This window comes from Trichoderma ghanense (genome assembly GCF_004382785.1).
Source record: "Trichoderma ghanense strain CCMA-1212 chromosome Unknown scaffold_16, whole genome shotgun sequence".
NCBI lineage: Eukaryota > Fungi > Ascomycota > Sordariomycetes > Hypocreales > Hypocreaceae > Trichoderma > Trichoderma ghanense.
In genome coordinates this window covers 22,604-38,785 of record NW_027395679.1, presented here as the reverse complement: position 1 = coordinate 38,785, position 16,182 = coordinate 22,604, and the positions used below count along the sequence as shown (strand labels likewise).

Sequence of the window (16,182 nt, the reverse complement as noted above, 5' to 3'; positions counted from 1 at the left end):
AGGTAACACAGGGAAAACTGCTCCTCCACATAACGTGGATCACGACTGGTAATTTTAGAATCCAATAGCACAAATTCAAATTGCCATAAAGATCTTATTATGTTCCTAGAAGGGAAGGAAAGAAACGGCGGAAAAGAAATGGTAAAACTGCTACTCACGAACTATATCACAAGAGGTTTATGCCTTGGAATAACTCTCATGGCTGCTTCGGGTCAGGGGCAGCAATTCACCACGTGGTCTGCCAAGTAACGGCATTGTTTATTTCAGTGTCAACATAGAAGTGTGAGGGTCGATATAGAATCGTCACCCCTGTGCGGAGAGAGGCTAAGCCGGGAAGAAAGCTGAACATGAGCTTAATTGCCACATCTTTGACATCTGTCCGATAAGCTTCTTCTCGGGCGATTCTTCATCCATTCCAAACTTCACCAAATATCTAACTACCGTGGGTGCATCCTCGATGGACATGCATCTCATCGACCAAATTGTGAGAAGGCCGGCATTGGCACACAAATAAAGCATTCTTTAATCTTAAAAAGACAATACCAAGTACGGTATGACTCCCTCGTAAACTGCAAGCTATACCGACCTGTCATTCCCCTTTTTCAACATCACTCGGCGCTATGCTGTTTCCGAGTTAGCTATTTCGGCTCAGCCACTCTGAGCTTCACAAACAAACACTAAAGTCCGGAGCTTACTATTTTCAAGGCGTTGGGTATATACCACGGGGTTGCATTGAGCTAGAAAAGGCAGCCTGTATTGCCGCTTGAAGATGGTACAGCGAGGGTCTGTACAGTGACTCGAAGGAGAAGACATTGATTTAGACACGACCATCGAATGCCTCGTAAAGAAAAGTGTATCGTACGATATCGACACTTAGAGGTACATTTACTGATATACAAGAGTTCTCGGTGGAGCTACTGCCCTCAAGCGATGTTCGTCTCAGTCATCATCTGCTCATGAAGTCATATCTATATACTGAGACTATACAGTATCTGCTATATACATTTAGATAATACACCGTAGGTCATCCTTCCATTGGCCCTTACTCGCCAAACTGATAGCCAAGTATGCTCTCCAGAGCAATCCATTTATGGTTCATCCAGCATGGGCGTGAAGCACACTGTGGCATTTGGGTTAAAGCCAATGTCTCTCACGAACTCATCGGCATCCGTACCGGCCCTCTTCTGGCTTCAACGCCCACTTAGATCCTGCCGTTCAAGTTATCACTGAAGGTCCAATTCTTCGACCCGTCCCAGTTAATCGACCACGTCATCAAGCCCTTCAAAGCACCGTTATAGTGATCCCAGGCCTGGGCCACCAAGCTTGGACTCATATAACCGCCGCCAGCACCAGACTGAGCAGGCAAGCCAGGGACTTGCATGCTGTAGGGAACCTTGAAGGTAGTTCCTTGGATGACAAGGCCGTTGTTCAAGCAGTCTGTTTGTGCAACGAAGCCCGCGACTGTGCCGGCAGCGTATGAATCACCAGCGCACCCGTACATGTCGCCGTTGTAATACTGCATGTTCAGCCACCACAGGCGGCCATTGTCGACGTATTTCTTGATGATAGGTAGATAGGAGCCCCAAATAGATCCATAGGTAATGCTGCCCCCGGTCACGTACGCCGTCTCCGGCGCCATGGTCAAGCCGAAGTTGGAAGGCATCTGCGCGAGAATCCCATCGATGATACGGATCAAGTTGGCCTGTGAGGTGGACAACGTTCCAACGCTGCCGCTGCCGGTCAAGCCCGTCTCAATATCAATGTCGATACCGTCAAAGTTGTACTGCTTCAGAATCGGAACGATGGTTGAAACAAACTTATCGGCGACAGCGCTGGAGCTAAGGTCTATGCCGGCCGTCGCTCCTCCGATCGACATGAGGATCGTGGCGCCAGCTGCCTTTGCCTGACACATTTCAGCTGGCGTTGCGACTTTCACAGTGGCGTCCATGCCATCCTCCCAAAGTGCTGTTCCATCAGACAGAATAACTGGAAATGCGGCATTGATCACGTTGTAGCCGTTTTGTAGAATCTGGGGATTCTCGATAGGCGTCCAGCCAAATGGGGGATGGACACCGTTGCTTGCTCCATCCCAGTTTTCCCAATAGCCCTGAAGAACCTTGCCTGCTGGCTTCCCCTTGGTTGCGCATGTCGCGTTTTGCGCAGAAGCAGTCCCGAACAACGCTGATGCGATGGCGGGCAGAAGCACAAAGCTTGCATCGAGAAGACGTGTCATTGTGAAGTGCTAGGATAAAGCGAGTTGGGTATGTTATGTTGCAAAGAGATGCCTTTGTCGAGCAATGAGGGTAAAAGCCGTTGTCAACTAAGCCAATGCTTTGACTTCCTGAGCGATGAGCCGAGAGTTTTTATAGTCCACAAGATGCGGGCATCTGGGCACAGCTGAGTATGGGGTATAAATCGAGAAGGTAGTATTCTTTGACTACTACCTAGGTAGGTAGCCCTTGCTCATTCCATCAGGGGTAAATTTGGCTCCCATAGGTCATTCGGGCGATGTCATGCCGCGTGCCTGCTAGTAGAAACATTATATCACAGAAGTCAAGCGTCAATGTCATGTCTACTACGAATACATCTCCTCCCAGAGCTGCAAAAGTCTATTGGGTTGCCCACCCTTCACATCATGCCGAATAACTCTCGTCGGGTTGCAAACTCCATCTTCCCATACCCCACGTAGTAGCATCTACCGTATACTACTCCACCAAGCCCTACAAGTAACGGGAAAGTAAAGCGGACTACCGCTGATGTAGATGAAAGTAACGTAGGATGTCCGGAAGATGTGTAATTGCCTTTAAGTGAATGGCAAATCCAAGCTTATTACATGGCTAAAGTAGGAAGTTCACATATTACCTGATAGTAGGGAAGATAACAGCCGGTGGAGACCCCGCTTTCTCTAAAAGTGATTGCAGAATATGGAGTACGTTGCAGCAGAATGTAGGTAGTCCACAAAGCACCGGCAAGTACAGTACAAGCGTTACATTGCTTGGCCAAGAAATGTAACATATGGGCTTGATAGGACAGCTGATAGCAGAACTGCCATTCCTACGCACGCACAGAACACTTTTTCCTGCCTGTCCATACGCATCTTGTCATGTGATCGCATGTATCCTTACCCTTGCCATGTCTGTCTCAGAATGACTGGCCCAGGCTTTTAGTCACCGGGTTTACACAGTTGCCTTCCGCTTTGGGATTTCCAGGCCGGCGCCGGCTACAAGGGGGTCGTGTGAGCTACCTATTCCCATTCTTCCGAGGCGGCAGGGAAGATCAGAGCATATGCAAGTGCTGGCTCGTGGAATAAGTCACGTTTTAACACGTCGATTATTCCCAGATTAGAGAGACCAGTGGCGGCAATGTCTACGGAGTGACTACTTGTACGAGTCGTGACCAGATACGGATGTCTGTAAGTCTTTGCCAATGACTTCAAGCATGTCATTTGAAGGACTTTCAGCTCGCACCTATAGGTCACTCCAATGTAAGTAGTTGTACGCATTGCTCTCATCCAAAATTGAACAACCACGCAGACATCCTAGGAGTTTCACCTGTTTCGGGAATCGATGTCCGCAGGTACGTAAGCAAGCTAGGACACCTGTGAATGTACCTAGAGGTTTTATGCTGGTATGAAGTAAAGAGATCCATGTGTACATGAAGAACAATAACCTATGCTTCGTGAGAAGTACTTCGTCTGAGATGTAATCGCCTTCCGTGGAGGAAACACAGGCGCAACGCACCGACAACGACACCCACTACCTCGGTTTATTCATCATGCGTGTGTGGTGAGCAATTTGCGCCGCAACGTCTGCCGGTCAGCTAAAACCTCGAGAGACTCAGTCTATATAGTCTCATTAAAAGCTCCTTACAGTCATTCGACTATACTCTGTTCACCATCTTTGTGCATTCGTGATACGTTAAGGAATATTTGCCCCGAGGTAGACCGAGAGCACGGGAAGCCGCGCTCTCTTTGAGCAATTCTGCTAGATGACAACCTTTGTCCACATTGAGATGAGAAAGAGAGTTGTCAACCTTGAAGCTACCGGATAATATGTTACTTTGGAATAATCCGTCAGTGTGCTGTATTGCTCCCGGCGCGGGCCGCGTTGGTTTGCTACCCTTGTGGGCGCCAGATCCGCTGGCCCTCTTCCACCGATCCATTCCCGGGTAGAATCTCTCTCAACAACTCATTGGCCCCTTTGTCGGCGTCCCGTGCCTTTTCCCAGTGCCGTGGATATCCCAGACTGACCTCTTCGTACCTCACACCTTCTTTAACATCAGTGCGCCTGACATGCAGATGTCCAGTCACAACCACTTCGGCCCCTCCGTAGTCGGCCCCGAAATGCCCGCTTTCGGCCCAATCCCGAGTCCTTTTAGTTCCACACCACAGAGTGAAGCGCGGGATCTTGGGAATAAAAATCAGATCCTCCCGCAGCGGCCAGTGGTTTACGATCACAAATTTGAGATTTGGATATCGTCTGGCGTATTCGGCAAACTTGAGCTCCCATCTGTCGCATAGCAGTGCACACCACTCGTCCCTTGAGCTATATGGATCCGGGTGCAACAGGGCCTCGTCAGTAGCCCACACGTTCTCCTCCATCGCCCACTCCAGTGCCTGCTCTCGCGATATGTCTGCCGGCCGAAATGAATAATCGTATAATGTGAAAATGAGAGCAATCACCACATCAACGCCGTCCGGCCGTCTCCATACCATCCAATCATCTTCGGGTGTTAGGACACCATGCTGGCGCGCCAGTTCCACCAGGGCATTGTACTTCGCTTCCCCTCGAAGGCGATCAGCGGGATGCTTGGCCATCGCAGGTGAGACACTGTAGAGCTCATGGTTCCCAGGGACCCAGAAGACATGCGTAAAACAGGCTTTGGCACGCTCAAAGGCATTGATCAGGTGCGTGGCTGACTCGCCAATGTCGCCTGCAAGTATGAGGCCTGCGCCCGGAGCTTTTGGTTGCAAGAGGTCCCACGCCGACGCGTTCAGAGGGTATGCAAGGTGCAAGTCGGAAATGGCATATAACCTGGCCATGATGGATCACTGATGAGGGTTGGATTGAGAAAAAAAAGGTTGAAGCGAGTGGGGTCAGGCACTCATCTTATAGCGATTTGACGTGAGACATCGCTTACTTAAACAAACATACCTAATATTAGGTACAAAGGATTCAAACCACTGGCTTAACGGCACACATATCAGTGTCCCTTAGTAAGAAAATACAGACACAATAGGCGCCGATAGGCTTGGCATGTTGGCGATGCTTGTTATTCTATTTAAGTAACAATAGGCCTGCGGTGTGGTCAGAGCCGAGCGCAAGCCATTGAGCCAAGCTGCCGACCTTCAGTTGCAAGATCGAGATATGCAAAATGATTCTCATGCGTCTGGGTGAGTGGTTGCCCATCATCCTACAAGTCGCACAGCAAAAGTTCCAATATAAGCGACTTGAAGCGGCCTTACCTTCAAGATAAGAATACCAGGACAATCCGGATAGCGGATAGGGAAGGAGAAGAAATGAGACGCGTGGTTCACGCAAATCAGCACGGCGGATTCCATTTCACGTGCAGACAGTAATAAACATGATTTAAAGGGATATAGACTGAGCACTGCCCAAAGCCAGGGCATCATGACGGCTACTTACCCCTCTTGCCTTCGTCTCAGACAAAGTTAGGAAAGGCTGACTGCGTTCTAGTGCTTGTTAACGCAACTTATTAGAGCATATGCGACAGAGCTGAAATCAGCGTTCATCGTCAAAAAATGTTTGGGTACCTATGTAGATATGCTTTGAGTGATGCTTGACGCCACTCTGTATTGCAGTATCAAAAGACGCGTATGAGCTTAATCTTGGTATAGGAGCTGAGGTTTAGATACCCCATATATTTTTTCTGCAATTGCCCACCATTCTAAATGATTCCGGGAAAAGGCATTTTAGTACACAAGACGCGCCTTAGTGCTTTTGCACTTCCGTTGAAAGAGAACCTGTAAATAATGGGCGGCTGCTTGTTAGTGTTAACTTCCTATATGAATAGTGGATGCATCATGAGAAGGACTAATGACTTCCATCGGTGACTTGGCTCCATGGTTCAAAAAGACCTACCAGGGACCTGCCGCCTACAACTCTCAGATTGAAGTAACATCAGATTCAAAGACGAACATTGATGTCGTGAGCAAATGTCCGAGAAACTTTCTCTCTCTTATCAGACACACAAGCCACAATGTACTCATTCAATAGGGGGTACAAATTCCTTCGCGGTAGTTCAGGTGAGGTTTGGCGAACGTCGTCAAACAACCATGACAGCCTCCGCATTGAGCTCGGTCCTTTTGTACCATAGCAGCTATTCACATCGACAATCAGGTACACGCGAGGCTGCGCTGAACTAACGCGAGAGGAAGAGAGTCCGTATGTCACCAGTCATGGCCAAATGGTGGGCGACTATATATATATTAGGTACTAAGCGATCAATCCCACAGTGTCCATCATGAGTCTCTTCATCACGGCACTCTTCTTTTTACCGCCTACCGCGTGCCCTAGGAACCTTTCAGTTTGCACACTGCCAGTATTCGTACTCGTGTTGCTATGCTCGGCTGTGCCTTTTGAATCGCCATCGGGACGCAGTTGACTCCTTGCCCCTGTTGTGGCCTCTTCTGATGCCATGAACAGGGACTTGGAAAGGTCGTCATCCACAGGGGCGTGCCTCTGAGAGACATCGTCGAGAATTTGAGAGGCAATGCCCTCTGGGTGCGGCTGGGTGTTGGTGACACGCTCCTCGCCGTTATATGCAGGCTGGGACGATACAGGAGATGTAGTAGTTGGTTGGTGGCCATGATTATAAGAGTCGTCCCTGAACTGAGACTGTTCCAGATTGATTGCTAATGCCGCAGCTGATGTTGTCAGTGAAGGTGTACAATGCTGGCAAGAAGCATCGAGACATACTGGGAGAGTTGACTGAGTTGCTGGATCTTGGACCCGAGTACAGATACGGTAGGATGAACCTCCTCGCCTTTTCGATAAAGCCGGTCGGAAGGAGATCTGGTCCAATTGTTAACCAACTTTGCCGAAGAGCACTTTCAAAGGGCACGTACCTTGTATTGCCTTCATTTCGTCCACCTTCCTAGGTGCCAATCTCGAGAGAAGCGCTTTCGCATATGCTGCCGCAACGCACGCAGCGTAGTCTTGCCATCCATCATTCTTGTGTGAATCAGCGTAATCGCAGATGCCCCGAATGACGATGCACGGGAAATCATTCATGAGCCCCGCAGCCTCCATCTCGACACAGAGGACTTCTGCATTCAAGTCCTTATAGAGATCATCGTAAAGTTTATTTCGAACCTGAGCATCCTTGATCACCTGGTCACCCGAGGCAATTAGACCATAGTGGAAATTAATGTCCCTTAATTTCGGTCCCCTCTCAACAGTCTTAGTCTTGTCACAGAGAGCACACTCGATTGGGTTGGCGTTCAGCTGAGACTCAAAGTGATCCCCGCCGGCGGTGACGGGATTCTCAACATGACGATAGCTTGATTGGTATAGCACGTCTGTCAGCATACTGGGACTCACGAAGCTCTTTGGGACATCGTCCCGAGCTCGCAGACGGCTCATATAGCCATCAACCTTGGCATGAGACTCGACGGCGTGTGACTCGAGATTGCTGAGAGCCGCCAGTATAGCCGTCGGCGGTTTGTTCAGGGAACCCGTTCGCTGGAACACGCCTCCGGACTGGGCCTTGCCAGCATCCCACTGCACAACTCCAGGAGACTTGCCTTTTGGGCAGCTGATCACCACATCTCCGAGCCGAACATTCTTCTGAGGCATGCCGCCACCAATTCCGACCATCAGAACGACTTTGATGTTCACAAATGTTGCTACCATCCGTGTGGCAACCGACGCCACGCTAACAGTTCCCGTCAAGCCCATGGGCAAACAGGCAATGACAACCTTGTGCCTTCCGATACTGCCACGAATGTATGAATTGCTGTCATGAGGCGGGGTTTCCAGCTCATCTGGGTCGTGTGTTTCATCGAGCATGAAGGATGCCGCGCTCTGCTCCCCTGGTAGTGCACAAACCCACCCAACAGTGTAATCGGAATGGAGATTGCGGGAGTAACCAGGTGAGGAGCGGTTATGAATCCCGACTTCCATACCCCTATCAACGTCCCAGCTCATATTGAATTCTTGAGAAATAGAATGTATAATGAACGAGCGGTAATCTTTCTGTTGAATCTGAGGCAAGAATTCGACGTTCGCCCGTTGGGAATGATGAAGCACAATGGAAACCCAAGACCACGTTATCAGGGAGCCTGCAATCGGAGGCACAAGAACATGAGCCAGTGTACACCAGGCATGACTGAAACATATTTTGTGGAGCTCTGCGATATACAACATGAAGACCTTAAAGGTAAGTGAGGTTCTTTGCTGTCGTTTGGGCCACTGGACGAGATGTGAAACTGCCCAGATAGACGTAGGCGAGATGTCTGAAGTGCATCTGCTTTCCAACTGCATCCTTCATTAGATACGTGGACCAAGTAAAAGCTTGCATTCTGGCAGCTAATAATCAAGTGGGCCTCACGTCAGCACGTTGCGTGTGACATGTCGACCGTCTACTCCGTAAGCATCGTGGCATCGTACAGTAGGCTTTCAATCGTACGGCTCCAATGCTTCTAGTGCTTGGGTCGATCTGCAGCATGCTATCTGCAGGTTCGTTCTACCGAGCTGGAATAGTACACATGCATGAGCTGAAAGTCCAGCCAAAGAATGCCTGACTCTGTTGCGTACTGAGAGTGAAGGGGGGGGGGGGGGAACCTCAAGCTGGGCAATGCCAGTCGCTATGTACACAGAATGATGATAGTACGGGGTGCAAATGCACAAACTCAAGGGTCTGTTCCTTAGACCCGCCGAGGCAAAAGCTAGTCGTCGATGGTAATCTCAGAGTCACTGCTTGGAAACAAATCGACTGATTACATCGGAGTATCCGCCGAGAATCCATATCTTATAGGTGGTGTATATAACGGTTGCAACAAATATGTCAATATCCGGCAGGCATCTATTGTACGAGCTCCCATTCTTCACCATCATCGTTGCCGACTCTTCTCACGGCAGCATTGACATCATCGCCTATCTCATAACTGTCGGCGAGAAAGCCTTTTTTGAAATGGCTAAACAGTATACCACCGGCGCTCCCGCCTCCCTCAACGCTCAATTCTCCATTGCTTCTGATACTCACATATTGGGCTGAATTAGTCGTGAGAGTAATTGAGATGCTATCTTTGCCAATCATGACCTTTGGCTTGACTTCGCCCTCGATCTTGATTCGGAAGCGGGTTCGACTGAATCTGCTCGCGTAGATGCGGCCGTCTTTTACCGCCCAGTAGATATACGGGCTGGATTTGGATCGAATAAAGAATCTGAAAGATCCGGAGAATGTCAGCGGCACAATGAGATACCAAAGAAAGCAAAGAAAGACGGAAGGACTACTGGAATTAACTTACGTCTGGCCGCTGATGTGGTCTGTCCGTGGCTGCTGCGCAAACGCACCCGTGAACCTGAAATCGCGATCATTGAGAAAGCTGTACATCAACCGATTATTGAATTCTGGTGCGCTGTCCCAGACAGGGTTATGGCTGAATGAGTAGTAGTCGGGCGCAAGTCGATTCCATTGAACGCCCGGCTTCTCAGACACAACCCGCCACCATTCATCGATGGTCTCGGGATCGGGAGCGGCTACGATATACCGAAAGTGAGGCTCAGACGGCGCCTAACACAAAGGTCAGATGGTGTTGCTCGGCGTCTGGGATGCTTGCACCACACTTACATATTTTATCAACGCGTAATAGACCATGGTGCAGTGAGAATACTGTATTTTGAATCATTATCTTCTAGGTAATGAAGGCAAACGCAACAATTCGAATCAACGAGGTTGTTGGATATAAATGACAATCAGTGTATTACCTCATAGATTGACATAAGATGTATGGGGTGGACTGGCGCCTGTCTGAGGCGGCCTCCCACGATGAACCCTCAAAACATGTTATGACAACGGCTAATCATAATGCAACACGATTGAGACTAATTGACCGGCATAAGGCCGTCCTCCGCGGGTGGATGTTTAGGCATTTGATTGGGAACGGACATTAGAAAACAGAATATTATGCGTTGCTGCCCGTTGGGCACATACGTAAGGCATTCTTGACTTGAGTGTCAGAACAGCTGGATCACTGAAGGATCACCTGGGAGAACACACGATCTCAATGGGGGAATAATATCTTGATGTGATACTCTGGAGCTAGGAATACGGCCGCCGGAGGCGCCAGGCCAAGTAAGAGACCAGCCCAAGGGTTGCAAATAAGCCAGTCCAGGCAATTGCTGCTTTCTGGAGTATCCTCTTTGCGAATCTGTCCCTTGCTGCGGCCTCATTTGCATGGGGAAATGGCTCTGTGGGGATTGGTTTGCCTAGGAACCTACAAAGCGGCTCCCATCCAGATCCAAGCTCTACCTCAAGCAGACGTTCCTTTGGGACAATTTTACGTACGTACTCGTTATGTTGTTCAATCCACAGTGGGTTGCATTCTCGACCAGTTCTGTCTTCAGCTCTGCAGACTATTAGCCAATACTTTACTCTGATGGGGGCTCGAGCTGAATCATACGCCTCGAAGAACCCTCTTGCTGTGTCGACAAACCAGCGAGCACTGGGAAGCGGCATCAGGATGTATCCCATGAGTTTGCTGCCTGCGTTATCAGCCACTGGTTTGAAGCTTTTCCACCAAGCTGTGTGATCGCGTGTCACAAGGACGACTTTTGCTTCCGGGTACAGTTCCATAAGCTCTGGAATGAAGTCAATCGCAGTAACGTCTGTTGCCCCAACAAAGCCCGCAAAGGCGTCGGCCAATGCATTCAGCAGCTGCGCCCGATTGCCCTCACGCCGGTATTTATATATCTGGTTCCATTTCTTGCAGTATGCTATGTACGTAACGTTAGCAGACACGACCAATTGCATACGCCCAATGTGGCATGTTAGACCTACCATCTTCGCGATTAAAAAGTTGGGTCGCCGTATGATGTACGGGTCCGTCAAGGAGAGTTTCAAAGGCATAGGAATATGATAAAGTCCCTGTTCGTGAGAACCCAGCATCTATCACTTCCAACTTTCGTGTTCTGTCAGTTGGTACAGATGCCGCTTGTCCCATGGTGCTGTTTTATCGAGAAGTAGTGTGTAAAGAAGATTAGTTAACCGACAGGAAACAACTTGATCGATAGATACCTACCTATTTATATAATAGATTCAGCAAGTCTGACGTCAGCCACTACGGAGTGAGAAGCAAGCAAAGCTTTGGCTCTAGTTAATAATGCTTCTAGGAAAGCGGGAAAGTCAATGCGCTTCCATTCATAGCACTATAAGTTATTGCTTGTAGTTTCGTTTCCTAGCTAAAGGGTGGCAATAGTGTAAGCTGACTTCACACTTTCGACTAGAACCGGTTGCAGCTATTAGTTGTGGCTCTGGCTCTGTAACTAGGAGAGAAAGCCGTATTGAAGTAAAGAGAATTTTGCTATCTTGTGCATAGTGTTAGCAGAGAAGACCAAAGTACCTAATAATACCACGCTATAGGTAAACAAGCTGCTGCAGTCACTTCAGCCTAGCGGTTTGCCTATCAATCAATGCTTATACTAAAGTCAAGCGCAGATATACAGCATTACGACAAGTCAAGATAAGTAAAATGAGGCTAGTACTCGTGGTTCGAAAATAGGTACCGGGGAGATAGTAACCTTGGTAAGTTCCGGTATCTGTCATCACATAGAACCAAGTCGCCTGAAGTTGCTACCGACCCTTCCCTCAACAACAGTGATATTTATATCCCCTCGAGCGAGCGCTGCCTCATAAGCCCATCGATAAACATTCAGGTTCTCTGAGAACAATGGGCGAAGGTCGGTCCATCCCGTAATCTGGCGAATGCTCTCGCTGCTAACCCACTGGCTGAAATTGAAAACAAAATGCAGGCCTTCTGGGAATGATGAAGGCGCATCAGCTGGGGAAACAAATTCCACGCCCCTCTCAAACCCATACTCCTTTGCCAGAGCCTCTCCCACCTCCTGCGCTGTCTCATACCTGTGACCAGATATGTTAAATATCTTCCCGGCAATTGCAGATCGATCGGCTTGCTCCGAAACAGCGAGGTAGGCCAACCCGCAGTCGTCGACATGGGTCGCATGCATGATACTGTTAGGGTTCGCCGGAATCTTGAGAGTGCCGGACCCTGCTGCCGCTTCGTTTGCAACCCAAGACAGCATGGCTCCGTAATAGCTACTGCTGCGCCCAAAAACACTGGTTGGCCGAACAAGGACAGCATCGAAAAGGTCGGTGTGGTCGAATATACAAAGGCAGTTTTCGGTCCTCTGACGGAGAATATCTGGAGGATTGGTTGGGGATGCTTCAGTGTGCGGGGCAAGAGCGGAAGCCCCATGCGTTTCCGTCGTTCCATAGTCCTTGCAGCCAGACGACCAGAGAACCAAGGAGCGAATAACCTGTTGTTTGCTCCTCTCAGCCAATGCCTTGACAAGCACCATGACTTGATTGAAGTGATCTGCATATCCTGAGATGTTCTCAGTACAGCTCACGATAGCATCAAAACCCGTTGCCTTTTCATAAACAGGGCCGAGGAATCTGAGGTCATCGAACGTTCCCACCACTGGTATGACTTCAGCCGCCATCAGATCCTGAACTGCCTCAGGCTTGCGAACGAGGCCGAAAGTTGTCCAACCGGCTCCGACAAACGCTCGGCACACGGCAGCACCTATGTAACCGTTTGCTCCCGTTACAAACACGGTACGTCGCCGGCCAGACATATCCAGAGGCGGTTTGGCGCCCATAGTGAGATGAAGTGGGCGTGGATTTTCTGGGGTTTCCTGGCTGGTGGCCTGCCGGGGAACTTTGGTGGGCGACCGAACGAATGCAAAGGGAGTCTCAGGGAAGACACGTTGCGGTGTGGTTGAATTACCAGAGAGTGGTGGCGTTTCTTGGTGTGCCCGAGTATGCCTCGAACGACCTTGGAAGAAATCCGATGCCCGTAATGTACTTTTCAACGCACAGCCTGCCGCGTCCACGGCGTACCTTTTATCTCGGCGCCGAACGGCCGGACCAGGATCCGGACCATCGGACCACGGAACTTCGTCACGGGACCCAATTTTATCGGACCGCTCCCGTAAGAAGCCGCGATTTATAAGCAATACCTTTACTTCATATAAAGCAGGTACGTAGAGCATCACGTATGACCACGAGACATTGTATAAATAAACTCCAACCGATAAAGACCAGACTGGCTGTTGGCGAACCATGTTGCCCCCACTCCAGACAGTCAATCTTGCCCTCTAAAGTATAAAGCTTCTGGGTTGCGTTGCCGTGCGGCGTCAAAGCCTTCAGACCACGCGCTTCAGACCAAGAGTTACGGACCATCAAGTTTCTCTGGTGCATTACACTACCATTCTGACCCTCCATTTTTAGTAACACGCATCTGGCCAGCCGCATTCTAACTTCTCCACCACAACTGGCGTGCCTAGGTGATCCAAACATCATTCATTACTTCCGCGTAGGTACTTGGACATGCAATCGACCCAATAGGCCTCACTTGTTACCGCATCTCTGCTTGAAAACCGAACAAGATGGCGACCGAAGCTCCGAGGAACAGCGCGCCTAGGTCCGGCGATGGTGAAAGATCTGTGGTCAGCTCCTGGAGTTGCTTCAACTGCCGAAGGCGCAAAGCGCGTTGCAACAGACAGAGCCCTTGCGCATTCTGCTCCAAAGCCGGCCTGGAGTGCTCGTATCCCGTCACCGGACGCATGCAGACTCGACAGCTGGAGGGTGTAGTAAACAAACTCAAGGCTTAAGATAAAAACTACACCTCTCGCCACGCTGATCTAGGCAATGCAACTCTCGGCGAGGACAGATTAAACTCAAGAGCTAAAGCAAACTCAGCTGCCAGCGGTTCGAATACTACTAATTCATGCTCTGACCTCTCCTATTAGTTAAGCAAGACATTTAGTAGCCTACACATATATGAAGGCGGCACCTTGTATACGAGTAACGGCTTTTAGGCTGCTCTTCATGGCGAGGTATAATAACCAATTTCAACATGCTTCCACATGCTGGAAATTCGATTTTCTTATCACCTAATGTAGCTCAGAAGCGTCCGCCAAGCATTCGAAACCAGCGACGTCATTAACCCGAATAGCTTAGGCTACAACCCCAATGTACATGATGGAGAGCCTGATCCGATACCTTTCCCTTTTGCCCAAAGTGCCTCGCCTGACTCCATATTGCTGCATCCGGCACCAGGTCTCATGCCTTTTCTTTGGCAAGTGTATGTTGAGAATGTAGATCCATTCATCAAGATTCTTCACGTCCCCAGTATGGACAAGGTCATTCAATAAACTAAAGGAGAGTTTGACAAGCCGTCACTGGGGATGCGAGCTCTGCTATATTCTATCTCTCTGGCTGCTGTCGTATCAATGAGCGAAGTAGATGTGAGTGTATTCCGTGACAGCAGACTCTGTCGGTATTGACAAGACTTAGGTGCAAAAGGAATTCTGCGATGCCAAGGAAGACGTTCTGGCACACTTCGTGATGGGCACAGAGAAAGCGCTGTCGGAAGCCGGCATCCTCAAGACGACTGAGTTGTGCGTTGCGCAAGCGTCTCTGATATATCTGGAGAGTTCAGGCCATCGGTACGGGATGCGGACAGTCTGGATGATGTCTGGAATATTGGTGAGAGCCGCGATGTCCGTAGGGTTGCACCGCGATGGAGTTGCTTTCCCCAACATGTCCTGCTTTGAAGCAGAAATGAGGCGAAGGCTATGGTGGCACATCTGCTGCTTCGACGCCCGTATCAGCCAGTGTTATGCGCCCGAAATTATGATCACCAACAGCATGCTGGATACGAAGGAGCCTACAAACTGTAATGATTATGATCTCGAGGTCAACATGGAAAAGGAGCCAGTGGCGCGAGAAGGTTTCACAGACGTAAGCTTCACACTTATGGCATGTGAGCTGAGGCGCTTGTACAGCCATGTGCTCTCTTTGATGTCCGCGCTCCTGGATACTGGAGAAAGGCAGCAAGCAGCGCAGCGCAAATCTTTGCGCAGAATAGAGCAAGCTCGACATTGGGCAAGCACCAAAGTGTTCGAACACTGCGAACGAAAACGGCCGGTACAACCCTTTATGGACTTCTTGTTCAATATCTTACTTGACCAGCTGGGCATCATCGTGCTGGACACAAATATACTTGGGAAGTGGGCATCAGGTGATGAGAGGAACTCCCGAGAACAGTCCTTTCTCACTGCTCTGACTATCCTCAAGGATCTGAGACAATGGCGAGATCAGCATTCAACGCGCCAATGGGGCTGGACTCTGGTGAACTTTCAACAGTGGTACGCTGTTAGTATTGTCCTCATTCATCTTCATACGCAAAACTGGGATCCGGCATCCGAACAAGCCTGGATCCTCGCAGTCCAGACGCTGAACGCCATTCCTCCAGCGATGATGACACAAAACCCTCTTCGACAGTCTATTGTCAGCATAGTCACTGCTGCTCGTCAACACCGAGAGCAGCAGATCGAAAAACGACCCTATCAATCAGGAAGCTCTTCTAGGATATCTGAAACATCAGAGAGCGGCGTTCCAATTTCTGGTGCAGCAGGATTATCGACTGGCTTATTGGACGTGTATTTAGCGCCATCGACTGAAGATTTGCCGGCTAATCTCCCACTAACTGAGACTGCAGCCACGGAATCTCTCCATACTACAGCCTCTAACGCAGTCGAGGACCTTACCTTTGAAGAGGTGCTTTATACAGAGCAGATGCTGTCAGACGCCTGCTACCCGCCTTGGTGTTTCGAAATGACAGGAAATACAAATGGTGATGAAGTTCACTTTCAGAGCCTAGAGGACTTAGGTCTCTATAACTTGTTTAGTTATAGAGGCTAGGCGTAGTATATAGATATTTATATATATATATATATATATTATTTAGACAAGGAGTATATAAACTTTATAAGAGAGCTCTTTAGGCATATACTAGTATATATAATAACTGAAATATTACTAGTATTACTAATAGCTAATGCTTTAGAGCTATCCATGCCAAGACTCAAAGACTTGATTTTACTGTAATAGCTGTATTAGTAAATTCCGTTA

At 49.1% G+C, this 16,182-nt stretch overlaps 7 protein-coding genes across 7 annotated transcripts; 1 reads left to right on the top strand and 6 right to left on the bottom strand.

Annotated features, from left to right (window-relative positions):
* Positions 1-1,201: 1,201 nt before the first annotated feature.
* Positions 1,202-2,233, bottom strand: CCMA1212_009275 (Endochitinase 37; the record flags this gene model as incomplete). The annotated part of the gene is made up of 1 exon (XM_073706363.1): positions 1,202-2,233. One exon carries the CDS (start codon positions 2,231-2,233, stop codon positions 1,202-1,204), a length of 1,032 nt encoding a protein of 343 aa, XP_073555054.1.
* Positions 2,234-4,114: 1,881 nt separating this feature from the next.
* CCMA1212_009274 (uncharacterized protein) lies at positions 4,115-5,041 on the bottom strand (the record flags this gene model as incomplete). Its single annotated transcript, XM_073706362.1, has 1 exon — positions 4,115-5,041. One exon carries the CDS (start codon positions 5,039-5,041, stop codon positions 4,115-4,117), a length of 927 nt encoding a protein of 308 aa, XP_073555053.1.
* A 1,414-nt stretch (positions 5,042-6,455) lies between these two features.
* On the bottom strand, positions 6,456-8,168 carry CCMA1212_009273 (uncharacterized protein; the record flags this gene model as incomplete). Its single annotated transcript, XM_073706361.1, has 3 exons — positions 6,456-6,886; positions 6,939-7,034; positions 7,088-8,168. 3 exons carry the CDS (start codon positions 8,166-8,168, stop codon positions 6,456-6,458), a joined length of 1,608 nt encoding a protein of 535 aa, XP_073555060.1.
* An 877-nt stretch (positions 8,169-9,045) lies between these two features.
* CCMA1212_009272 (uncharacterized protein) lies at positions 9,046-9,840 on the bottom strand (the record flags this gene model as incomplete). Its single annotated transcript, XM_073706360.1, has 3 exons — positions 9,046-9,406; positions 9,491-9,756; positions 9,814-9,840. The coding sequence occupies 3 exons, from the start codon at positions 9,838-9,840 to the stop codon at positions 9,046-9,048; spliced, it is 654 nt and encodes a 217-aa protein (XP_073555059.1).
* A 444-nt stretch (positions 9,841-10,284) lies between these two features.
* Positions 10,285-11,185, bottom strand: CCMA1212_009271 (uncharacterized protein; the record flags this gene model as incomplete). Its single annotated transcript, XM_073706359.1, has 3 exons — positions 10,285-10,591; positions 10,646-10,958; positions 11,023-11,185. The coding sequence occupies 3 exons, from the start codon at positions 11,183-11,185 to the stop codon at positions 10,285-10,287; spliced, it is 783 nt and encodes a 260-aa protein (XP_073555058.1).
* A 601-nt stretch (positions 11,186-11,786) lies between these two features.
* Positions 11,787-12,863, bottom strand: CCMA1212_009270 (uncharacterized protein; the record flags this gene model as incomplete). Its single annotated transcript, XM_073706358.1, has 1 exon — positions 11,787-12,863. One exon carries the CDS (start codon positions 12,861-12,863, stop codon positions 11,787-11,789), a length of 1,077 nt encoding a protein of 358 aa, XP_073555057.1.
* Positions 12,864-14,453: 1,590 nt separating this feature from the next.
* CCMA1212_009269 (Bikaverin cluster transcription factor bik5) lies at positions 14,454-15,972 on the top strand (the record flags this gene model as incomplete). Its single annotated transcript, XM_073706357.1, has 2 exons — positions 14,454-14,513; positions 14,563-15,972. 2 exons carry the CDS (start codon positions 14,454-14,456, stop codon positions 15,970-15,972), a joined length of 1,470 nt encoding a protein of 489 aa, XP_073555110.1.
* Positions 15,973-16,182: the final 210 nt, after the last annotated feature.